This window comes from Ranitomeya variabilis, chromosome 3, assembly GCF_051348905.1.
Source record: "Ranitomeya variabilis isolate aRanVar5 chromosome 3, aRanVar5.hap1, whole genome shotgun sequence".
Taxonomy (NCBI): Eukaryota; Metazoa; Chordata; class Amphibia; order Anura; family Dendrobatidae; genus Ranitomeya; species Ranitomeya variabilis.
The window spans coordinates 462,483,601-462,496,021 of record NC_135234.1 but is presented as its reverse complement, the minus strand read 5'-3'; the positions used below and the strand labels follow the sequence as shown (position 1 = coordinate 462,496,021).

General features: G+C 41.7%; 1 protein-coding gene across 4 annotated transcripts in view; it reads right to left on the bottom strand.

The window, feature by feature from the left end:
- Positions 1–12,421, bottom strand: part of NMS (neuromedin S) — a 103,610-nt gene that overhangs the window by 11,506 nt on the left and 79,683 nt on the right. For 3 of the 4 annotated variants that reach the window (XM_077296610.1, XM_077296611.1, XM_077296612.1), the window contains 2 exons: positions 6,164–6,205; positions 3,976–4,031 (listed from right to left, as the gene is read on the bottom strand). In XM_077296610.1, coding sequence (XP_077152725.1) covers positions 3,993–4,031; positions 6,164–6,205 — 81 coding nt within the window. In that variant the 3' untranslated portion in view covers positions 3,976–3,992. Of the gene's footprint in view, positions 1–3,935; positions 4,032–6,163; positions 6,206–12,421 lie in introns of all 4 variants that reach the window. The other variant, XR_013223926.1, reaches the window with a different exon arrangement.

Here is a 12,421-nt window from a genome sequence, read left to right as displayed (position 1 = left end):
ACTACCTCGCTCCCAGTCCATCCAGGACAAGCTAAGTTTTGTTTGCTCATTTTTTGATCAGCAGTGTTTATCATGTTTTCTTGTCCAGCTTGCTAAAATGTGATTCCCTCGCTTGCTGGATGCTCTAGTGGACTGAGTTTCTCCCCACACACCATTAGTTGGTGCGTGGGTTCTTGAAATCTCAGGATGGATATTTTGTAAGGGTTTTTTATTGATCGCATAGACCCCTGCTCTATTTTCTGCTTTCTAGTACTAGTGGGCCTCTTTTGCTGAATCTGATTTCATCCCTACGTATGTGCCTTCTTCTTACTTCACCGTTAATATTTGTTGGGGGCTTCTATATCTTTGGGGATTATTTCTCTGGAGGCAAGCGAGGTCTTTCGTTCTCTTTAGGGGTAGCTAGTTCCTCAGGCTGGCTCGAGACGTCTAGGAAATTTTTAGGTACGTTCGCTGGCTACCTCTAGTTGTGTTGGATAGGTTCAGATTTGCGATCAGTCCAGTTACCATCTCCCTGGAGCTTGTCCTTAGTTTATTCACTTGCTGGTCTATTCGTGATCCTCAGCCACTAAGGATCATAACAGAGCCCCATATAGTGCTCCATACAGCATAATGGGCCCCATATAATAATCTAAACAGAATGGACCCCAATGCCTCTTATAAGACTCCATACAGAATGGGCCCCATAAAATGCTCCATACAGAATAATGGACCCCAAATAATGCTCCATACAGAATAATGTACCCCATATAATGCTTCATATAGAAAGAGCCCTATATAATGTTCTATACAATGTAATGGGCCCCATATAATTATTTCTACAGAATGGGCCCCATATAACGCTCCATGCAGAATGGGCTGCATATATTGCTCCACACAGAATGGGGCCCATATAATGCTCCATATAGAATGGGCCCCATATAATGCTTCAAACAGAATGGGCCCCATATATTGCTCCATAAAATATTGTGTGCCCCATCTATTACTCCATTCAGTATAATGAGCCCCATATAGTGCTCCATACAGTATAATGAGCCCCATACAGTACAGACCAAAAGTGTGGACACACCTTCTCATTTAAAGATTTTTCTGTATTTTCATAACTATGAAAATTGTAAATTCACACTGAAGGCATCAACACTATGAATTAACACATGTGGAATTATATACTTAACAAAAAAGTGTGAAACGACTGAAAATATGTCTTATATTCTAGGTTCTTCAAAGTAGCCACCTTTTGCTTTGATGACTGCTTTGCACACTCTTGGCATTCTCTTGATGAGCTTCAAGAGGTAGTCACCGGAAATGGTCTTCCAACAATCTTGAAGGAGTTCCCAGCGATGCTTAGCACTTGTTGGGCCTTTTGCCTTCACTCTGCGGTCCAGCTCACCCCAGCCATCAGGTCATCTGGCATAGCACCTCATCACTCTCCTTCTTGGTCAAATAGCCCTTACACAGCCTGGAGGTGTGTTTGGGGTCATTGTCCTGTTGAAAAATAAATGATGGTCCAACTAAACGCAAACCGGATGGAATAGCATGCTGCTGCAAGATGCTGTGGTAGCCATGCTGGTTTAGTATGCCTTCAATTTTGAATAAATCCCCAACAGTGTCACCAGCAAAGCACCCCCACACCATCACACCTCCTCCTCCATGCTTCACGGTGGGAACCAGGCATGTAGAGTCCATCCGTTCACCTTTTCTGCGTCACACAAAGACACGGTGGTTGGAACCAAAGATCTCAAATTTGGACTCATCAGACCAAAGCACAGATTTCCACTGGTCTATTGTCCATTCCTTGTGTTCTTTAGCCCAAACAAGTCTCTTCTGTTTGTTGCCTGTCCTTAGCAGTGGTTTCCTAGCAGCTATTTTACCGTGAAGGCCTGCTGCACAAAGTCTCCTCTTAACAGTTGTTGTAGAGATGTGTCTGCTACTAGAACTCTGTGTGGCATTGACCTGGTCTCTAATCTGAGCTGCTGTTAACCTGCGATTTCTGAGGCTGGTGACTCGGATAAACTTATCCTCAGAAGCAGAGGTGACTCTTGGTCTTCCTTTCCTGGGGCGGTCCTCATGTGAGCCAGGTTCTTTGTAGCGCTTGATGGTTTTTGCAACTGCACTTGTGGACACTTTCAAAGTTTTCCCAATTTTTTTGACTGACTGACCTTCATTTCTTAAAGTAATGATGGCCACTCGTTTTTCTTTACTTAGCTGCTTTTTTCTTGCCATAATACAAATTCTAACAGTCCATGCAGAAGGACTATCAGCTGTGTATCCACCAGACTTCTGCTCAACACAAATGATGGTCCCAACCCCATTTATAAGGCAAGGAATCCCACTTATTAAACCTGACAGGGCACACCTGTGAAGTGAAAACCATTTCCGGTGACTACCTCTTGAAGCTCATCAAGAGAATGCCAAGAGTGTGCAAAGCAGTCATCAAAGCAAAAGGTGGCTACTTTGAAGAACCTAGAGTATAAGACATATTTTCAGTTGTTTCACATTTTTTGTTAAGTATATAATTCCACATGTGTTAATTCATAGTTTTGATGCCTTCAGTGTGAATTTACAATTTTCATAGTCATGAAAATAAGGAAAAACCTTTAAATGAGAAGGTGTGTCCAAACTTTTGGTCTGTACTGTATATTGCTCCATGCAGAATACTGGGCCCAATATAGGGCTCCATGCAGAATAACGGATCCCATATATTGCTCCGTACAGAATAATGGGCCCACATATAATGCTCCGTACAGAATGGGCCCCATATAATGCTCCATACAGAATAATGGCCTCACATAATGCTACATACAGAATAATGGGCACCATATACTGCTCCATACAGAATGGGCCCCATATAATGATCCATACATAAAAAAGAAATAATCAAATACTCACCTCTCCTTGTTCTTACCTGGCTGCAGCTCTGGTCTCATCAGAGTCTTCTGACTCTCTACAGTGCTCGGCTGAGTGTGCGCTGTAGTGATGTCATCGCACCCTCTGCCCTGAGACCTCAGAGTCACAAGATGCGAAAGAGACTGGAGTTGCAGAGGAACACAGAGAAACATTTCAAGTATAAAGCATAATGGGAGGGGGGCCCAGTGGCAGCATCCGTGCTGGCAATGAACCCCGCACTCACATGCCCCATAGCGTGCTGATGTCCCAGACGGCGAGTGCCCCCTATTTTACTCAGGTCCCCTGCACTTGCCCGGGTGCGTCGGGTGGTGACGCCGGCAATGATCTGAGCACACAAATTTCCAAGAGTTCCCAAACTTTTACATCAGACCATTTTCCTTTTTGTAATTTTTAAAATGTAAAAACTGACAACATATTTTTTTGCCTAAAATACAAAGTAAATGTGTCATCTTTAACTTTAGACCTTTTAGGGATCATTTCATCTTCAACTTGCTTAACGGTTCACAATAACAGTAATTTTCACCAGGGGTGACCAAACTTTTACATGCCACTGTGTATAGAAGTATAGGCAAATTTGTGAACAAGGATCAGCTAATATTTCATATCACTGAAAAGTCGGCCTAAATTAATATCACTGGTGGGCTCTTGTCACTCAAATCCAACACTGCATCCTCTGAGCTTCATATGACCGCCAACCATATCCTCTTCATCAGCTCGCTGACTGGGAATCAAACTCTAGGTGATCAAAATCTTTTTGCAGCTCGGTATCTTCCCTTTCTAATGGTTGTGATATTTCTACAATTGTGGGTGACTGCATAGTGAAGACAAGGTGCAGTGCTCATCAAAGGAAAGGTCAGAGCTAACAGGATTCGCCAACTATACAACCTATTACCTGTGCAAACAACATACACCCAACAATAAAGAAACAAAAGCAAAAATATTATAAACACAAGTTTAATCATTAACAAGGAGTAAGATAACACATGAGGTCAGTATCAGACAACACATACAGGAGGTCTGCAGCCTGTTACCTTGGTGGTGCATGCTCTGGGAAGCACATTTTCGGCATACCTTTAAGTATGGAAGTATTACTGTTCCTCTAGGGAAACTTTTCTTCCATTCCTAGGCTATTCAAATATAAAAATGTTGAGAATGTAATTATTAATTAGAATACTCTATGTCTGGAATGGTTGAATGCTACAGACTAAAACAAACAACTGTAGGATGTCAAAAATTGTAGGAAAAAAATTATGACTTTTTATTAAAAAAAAAAAATCATCAAAACTACATTGCGGAAACTTCCTCATAGGTAAAGACCAGAAAAGGAAAATAAATATATAACATTTATGAAATCTGAGCTGACAATAAACCCTTCAAGGTTAAATTTCTCTGTCAAATCATTTAAAACTAACAATTTTCTATTGGTTTTATTTTATTAAATGTGTGTTTGTGCCATTTAGTCTGGCACTACACATTAGCAGTAATTACTCCATTGTCCTGGTACTGGAGAATCCAACAGGGGGACTGAGCTACCAGTTGGGGACCGGATGTAAATAACATACGGAATAGCGCAGCTATGTACATTGTTTAGTGGTCTTCTCCAGGGTACTGCACCTTATCTCTTGTTTAAGCAAATCAGGGGTGAGAAACCTTCTAGGTGTAAACATAGATGTCCTTTTCTCAGGCCTCCAGACAGATTCCCGGGTACCGCAGTGCTCAAGCATGAGATCGCAGTGCTCGGGTCAGTGGCCAACGAACCACAGGCCACCGGCCCTTTAATTGCTCCTGACACTGCAAACATGCGCATGCAGTATTCACTACTGAATGCTGCGGCATGTGTAATGAAGGATTACGTTGTGATGTGAGCCACCATCAGGACGTACTTTATGGGCGCAGTCAGCGCACTCTGCACTCCGGTCCCATCAATGACTACAGCAGTAGCAGACCATCCTGTAATGCATATATCCCAGAGTCTGGAGGCATATACATCACCAGAGACTCTGGGATATATATATATATATATAAAGCAGGAGGGGCTGACACACATACATCACAGAAGACACTGAGGGCATATACATTACAGGAGACTCTGTGGCATATATATCACAGGAGACCCTGGAGACCCTCCTGTGATATACAGTATATGTCCCAGCCCCCCCTGTGATGTATCTGCCCCAGCGTCTCCTATGATGTATATGCCCCCAGCATCTCATGTGCTGTACATGCCCGGCCACAGTGTATCCTATGTGATGTATATATTCTAACCCCAATATCTCCTATGTAATGTATATGTTGCTGCCTCAGTGTCTCCTATGTGATGTATATACAGTAGTCTGTGTCTTCTATGTGATGTTTATAAAGCACTATTGGTGTCTCGTATGTGATGTACACACTGCAGACCCCGGACTGCTTGAGTTCCAAAAATATTACATGGGCAGTGATGGATTTCCCACTGTGAGGAGACACGCAATGTAATATATGCCTGTGTTCAAAACTTATTGCTGAGAGTTCTTTTCAAAATTCATCACAAAGAATTGACTTCACATATCTGGAAAAGCAGTTGTGAGTAGCACCATCACCAATACCACCTAACATAACACATCTCACCAAAGAGAAGCAGTTCCAGCCGTTACAATATAAGGGTGAGCTAATAACCGTAAATGTTTGACCAAAAATAGCAGAATACATTTCAAGTTGATAAATTTGTACAGCCCCCGAGTGATGGTATAAATACCCCAATGGCCCCTAGCAGAAAAAAGGTTCCCCACCCCACACGTAAATGGATCAGATAACAGCTGATCTTTGGTTCCAGACCTCCACAAATCTGATATTGATAATCTGTCTATAGGATGGGCTGTCAATAGATTAGTACTGGACAACCTCATTAAGTGGACATTCAAAAATACAAATCTATATTTAAAAATAAGAGAATGTATAACTGCCAATTGTTTTCAAAAGTCTAACTTATAATATTTAATTGAAAGACAATCGCCTTAAATAGATGCCCTTTATTTTATTTGAGTTTATTATATTATGTCGATTTTGCTGTAAACATGTAATTTATGTTAATCAATTACATTCAGTAACAGAAAACTTCTGGCATTTTATGCAATTGGAAGAAGACCACATGCACTACCTAATGAAGGCACTCAGCAGTGATATTCTGAAGGGATTAACCATGCAACATTTTAATAAACAGCACAGCATAGTTATTATAAACAGAATTGAATTGAATTCGGAACATATGATAATTACTTACCCTAAAAAGGAAAAAAGGTCTTCCCATGGTACCGGAGCTATCCTGTAAAATATAATGGAGTATATAGATCTCAAATACAGTATATATTATATATATGCTCAGCATAAATGAGTACCCATCCCCCTTAGAAAAGTAAGATTTTAATTAGAGTTGAGCGAATATGTTCAGGTTCCCTCTTATTCGGCAAGCTAAAGCACTTATGCAGTGGGAACCCAGCTTCCTGGATTGCAGCGGCAGATCAACTGTTCGGCGCTGCAGCTGCATGTGTCGCTGCTGTGTCACAGTCAAAGCACATGCATGGAGAGCCTGTTTGTTGGGATCTCCATGCATGTGTCATGACTGTCACACAGCCGCGACACATGCAGCTGCAGCGCCGATCAGTTGATCTGTTGCCGCAATCCAGGAAGCCGGGTTCCCTCCGCAGCTTGTTCGGTAAGCCCTATAGCTTGCTGAATAAGAGGGAACCCAAACAAATTCACTCAACTCTAATTTTAATATCTCACCAAACACAACATTTTGACAAGACTGAGTCTTATAGAACATTTTTTAACCCATAGCATGAAAGTAAGGTAAATAATATAACTTTGCTTACAAAGTCTTCAGTTCCGCTCAAATTACTTGATGCAAAAATAAATACACCAAAATATACTACATCTAGTATTTTTTAGGACCTAAATGATTTAAAGGATAGTACCAAGTCTTCTAGGCATGGAATGAACAAGTTGTCAACACATTGCAACATAAATCTTCAAGAATGACCCATTTTAGAGCCTGGATGCTGGACAGAGTGTGATGCACAACTTGTTTCTTCAGAATACTCCATAGGTAATCAATTGGTTTCAGATCAGGAGACATATTTGACCACTTAATCACTTTAATAATAATAGTAATAATAATTTTATTTATATAGTGCCAACATATTCCGCAGCGCTTTACATTATAGAGGGGACTTGTACAGACAATAGGCATTACAGCATAACAATAAACACAGATCAAAACAGATATCAAGAGGAGTGAGGGCCCTGCTCGCAAGCTTACAATCTATGGAAAAAAAAGGGGAGACACGAGAGATGGATGGTAACAATTGTTTTCGTTGTTCGGACCAGACATAGTGTAAGAATCGGGTGTTCATGTAAAGCTGCATGAACCAGTTAACAGCTTAAGTATGTAACAGTACAGATATAGAGGGCTATTAAATGCATAAAGCGTATGAGAACATGATGCGAGGAACCTGATTATGGTTTAAGTTTTTTTAATGGGCCACAAAGGGATAGTTAGGTTAATGCGTTGAGGCGGTAGACCAGTCTGAACAAATGCGTTTTTAGGGCATGCTTAAAACTGTGGGGATTGGGGATTAATCATATTAACCTGGGTAGTGCATTCCAAAGAATTGGTGCAGCACTTGGAAACTCTTGTAGATGGGAGTGGGAGGTTCTGATTGTTGAGAATGTTAACCTCAGGTCATTAGCAGAACGGAGAGCATGGGTAGGGTGGTAGGCTGAGACCAGGGAGGAGATGTAGGGCGGTGCTGAGCCATGAAGTGCTTTGTGGATGAGGGTAATAAGTTTGTACTGGATTCTGGAGTGGATGGGTAACCAGTGTAATGACTGGCACAAGGTAGAGGCATCTGTATAACAATTGGTGAGGAATATGATCCTGGCTGCAGCATTCAGGACAGATTTCACACTTTTCGTCATTGGAAATGCAACAGATATGCATTTTGGACTATAATCATGTTAGTATAGTTCATGCCTGCCAAGGGCACAGAGTGAAGGCAACATTTTCTTTTTCAATATAGAGCAGTACATTTGTTACATCAATAAAATGCTGCTCCCCGACTTATGCAGTTCCACTTAAGGACACTACCACAACCATGTTTCACTGTAGACACCATGTATTGATATTTCCAACATGACAATGAACCAAAACATACATCTGTTGCATTTCTGAAGAACATGGTGAAAGTGTGTTATTGGGCCACTCCTCTCAACATGTCATAAGGTGTATGCTGAGACTGGCCTTTGATAATTGTCATTATTTGGACTTATCTCCTCCTTAGGCCTACAGGATTTTTCTGCTATTATGGACTGACCACAACTAGTGGGTCTCAAAGCTCTTTCATGCTCTTTCAAGCTCTTTCATGATTACTACCAGTAGTTCATCAAGAACTATTCCTAAATGGCATCTCTTCTTACTGCTGTCAATCAGAAAGAGTTCACATGGGTCCTGCCATATTCTGCAATACAAGTCTTCAGTCTCCTCAAGTATTGTTTCTCCTCCACTCTAGTTCTGCACCATTCAGACCAGACAACAATAAGTCATTCTTTCTTGAAGTGTGTACCTCAACCAAATTTGAGTCATTCTCATAAACTTCTCAAAAATCTAGAAATTTTCCATGAAGTTTCCTTTCCAAGAAATTATCAGCAATAGAGTGAAATTATTTCATTGGAGACCAAAAACTTGTTTCCATTAAATTAGCCTTGGAGGAATAGCGGCTTCTTCTTGATGCACGTAAGTTCCTGGCTACTATTTATACTGATCATAAGAACCAGGAATATGTTCAATACACCTAAGATTGAATCCTTGTTACGCCTGTTGTTCGCTGTTCTTGTTCTGGTTGGACTTTGTTCTCATCCTAGGGTTGACCTTCTCATAAACTCTAAGGAAATCCTGAAAACATGATCTTTTGGTGTCTCTTGAGGACTGTAAATGGGGAACACTGACTTAGAGAATCTAAACAGGTGAGCCATAACACACTAGTGTCCCGCCTGCTTCAAATTACAATGTAAGCTTATTACACTCATCCACAAAGCTCTCCACAGTGCTGTCCCACCTTACATTTCCTCCCTCAGTACTGTCTACCATATTACCCATGCTTTAGTTCTGCTAATGATCTAAGACTATAAGCCAAACAGTTACCATATACCAACATTTTTTTTCCGATTAATTTACAGTTTTAACCCATTTTTGAGACAGAGCTAATTTTGACCTTAATGGCCAGGCCAAATTTTTGAAATCTGACCAGTGTCACTTTATATGATAATAACTCTGGAACACTTCAATGGATCCCAGTGATTTTGAAATTGTTTTTTCGTGCCATATTGTACTTCATGTTAGTAATAAATTTTAGTCAATATGATTTGCCTATATTTATGGAAATATTGAAAATTTTAGAAAAAATAGAAACAAAATTGCAATATTCAAACGTTACATTTTTATGCCCTTAAATCAGATAGTTCTATCACACAAAATAGTTAATAAATAACATTTCCCACATGTCTACTTCATATCAACACAATTTTTGAAACATAATTTTTTTTGTTAGGAAGTTTGAAGGGTTCAAAGTTGATCAGCAATTTCTCAATTTTCCAACAAAGTTTACAAAACCATTTTTTTATGGATCACATCACATTTGAAGTAACTTTGAGGGGTCAATATGACAAAAAATACCTAAAAGTTACACCATTCTAAAAACTGAACCCTACAAAGTCCTTAAAACCACATTCAAGAAGTTTATTAACCCTTCAGGAATTAATGGAATGTGGAAAGAAAAAAAATTTAACTTTTTTTCCACAAAAAATTTTACTTAAGCCCCAAATTTTTTACTTTCTCAAGGATAACAGGAGAAAAAAAAAAAAAAAAAATTGTTGTGCAATTTCTCCTGAGTACGCCGATACTCTATATGTGAGGTAAAACTACTCTTTGGGAGCATGACAAGACTCCGAAGGGAAGGAGCACATAGTTTGACTTATTGAACACAAAAAGGGCTGCAATCAATAGCGCATGCCATGTTGCGTTTGGAGAGCCCCTGATGTGCCTAGACAGTGGAAATCCCCAGACAAGTGACACCATTTTGGAAACTACGCCCTCAAGGATTTTATCCAGGGGAATAGTGAGGATTTTTAACCTAAAGGTACTACACAGAATTTGATAGCATTAGGTTATTATTTATTATTATTATTAGTATTATTTATTTATATAGCACATTAATTCCATGGTGCTGTACATGAGAAAGGGGTTACATACAGGGTTATAAATATCGTTTACAGTAAACAAGTTTACAGTGACAGACTGGTACAGAGGGGAGAGGACCCTGTCCTTGCGGACTTACATTCTATGGGATAGTGGGGAAGAGACAGAAGGTCAGAGGTGCAGCAGCTCTGGCGGTGGTGAGGCGGCTGCTCTGGCGATGGCGAGGCGGCAGAATGGTTATTGCAGGCTGTAGGCTTTCTTGAAGAGATGGGTTTTCAGGTTCCGTCTGAAGGATCCGAGGGTGGTGGATAGTCGGATGTGTTGAGGCATGGAATTCCAGAGGATGGGGGATATTCGGGAGAAATCTTGGAGGCGGTTGTGTGAGGAACAAATAAGTGTGGAGGAGAGTAGGAGGTCTTGGGAGGATCGGAGATTACGTGAGGGAAGGTATTGGGAGATTAGTTCAGAGATATAAGGAGGGGACAGGTTGTGGATGGCTTTGTAGATCAGTGTTAGTAGTTTGAACTGGATTCGTTGGGGAATTGGGAGCCAGTGGAGGGATTTGCAAAGGAGAGAAGCAGGGGAGTAGCGAGGAGAGAGGTGGATTAGCCGGGCAGCAGAGTTGAGGACAGACTGGAGTGGTGCAAGAGAGTTAGCGGGAAGGCCACAGAGGAGGGTGTTGCAGTTGTCAAGGTGGGAGATGATAAGAGCATGCACAAGAGTCTTAGTAGATTGTGGGGTGAGGAAGGGACGGATTCTGGCAATATTTTTGAGTTGGAGGCGACAGGAGGTGGCAAGAGTTTGAACGTGCGGTTTGAAGGACAAGGCAGAGTCGAGAGTTACCCCGAGGCAGCGGATTTCAGGCTGTCATATTGAATATGTTGTCATCAGTATTGAGTGCAAGTGTTCACTACTCGAGTTTGCATTGGAGTGCTCTGGTATTCACAAAGTATGGTGGATTCTCGAGCGACCCTGATGCAATCTCGAGTAGTGAGCACTTGCGCTTAACACTGATCGTCATATCATCATCATTATTTTTGTTTTAACTTTTGGAAAAACCCTAATCTTAGCTCAACCCTAACACTAGCCCAACCCTTACTCTAAGCCTTTCCCTAACCATAAGCCCAACCCTAACCCCAACCCTAATGGCAAAGAATGAAAGAAATAAACACTATAAAATAATGTAATCAAACTAAGTGGATGACATGGAGGGGGTGGGGGACATACTAATTATTGGCTTTTGATCACTGTGATAGGGTCTATCACAGTGATCAAAATGAACCAATAGGAAAAATCCCTGCTGTTGTTGGGTGCCAGCTGGCAGATCTCGGTGGGCGCACTGCGCATGAGCCCAACATTTTTTTTCAGTAAGAGGAGGCGGAGGGACGGGGACAGAGCTGTAGGGACCAGAGGATGGCGGATGTACTGGGGGGGGTGGAGGACTTGCTTTCTCTCCCCTCGGACATGTATATCATGTCAGAAGAGAGAGAAATGTTTTTAGAAGGTGACACACCTTTTCTTTTATTTTTACATGATTGCTGTTAGTCATTTAATAACGGTGATCATGTGATCAGGTGACCAGAAAAAACAGCCCTGATCGTGTTCTCACTGGGGGGTGCTATAACCTTATTCCTGATCGTTGTTTTAAAATGGCAGTGAGGGAATAAGGACCCTTAACGGATGCTATTTTAATGCATATCGGCGGTCCATAAGGGGTTACAGGGATGCTGCTAGCACAGAATGAATGGAATGTTCAAATCAAGTACAGACACTTGGTGCATCATGACGAGGAAAATTAAGTGCACCTTCACACCTGCTTGGTTTCCATCTATCTCCATCAGAGCTGTCAATCAATGAGGGAGAAGGCGAGATAGAGGGAAAACAAGACGGTAGGAAGGTGCACTTACATTTTTGATCACGCCATGATTCTCCGAGCGCCTGTACTTGGTTTGAACAGACATTCTGTGCTGACAGAGTCCCTTTATATGAATATGTAGCGCCCCCACTGCCGCAGGGCCGAGGGGTACCCGGTACCGGGCCTCTGAGTCTCTGCTCTGGGGTTGTCACGGTGGCTAGACCCGGTCCGTGACCCTGCTGAGGGGCGTACAGTGATAGATGTAGATAGTGGTGGTGGTGCGGTGCAGTAAATAACGAGGACACCAGGTTGCAGTCTCTTTACCTCTTTACTGAAGGTCTCTGGGTCCTCAGTCCGGAATACGGTTCATCGGGCTGCGCAAGTCCGGCCGGTCCGATGGCACCTCCAGAGTTCTCCTTGCAGGTGGAAAT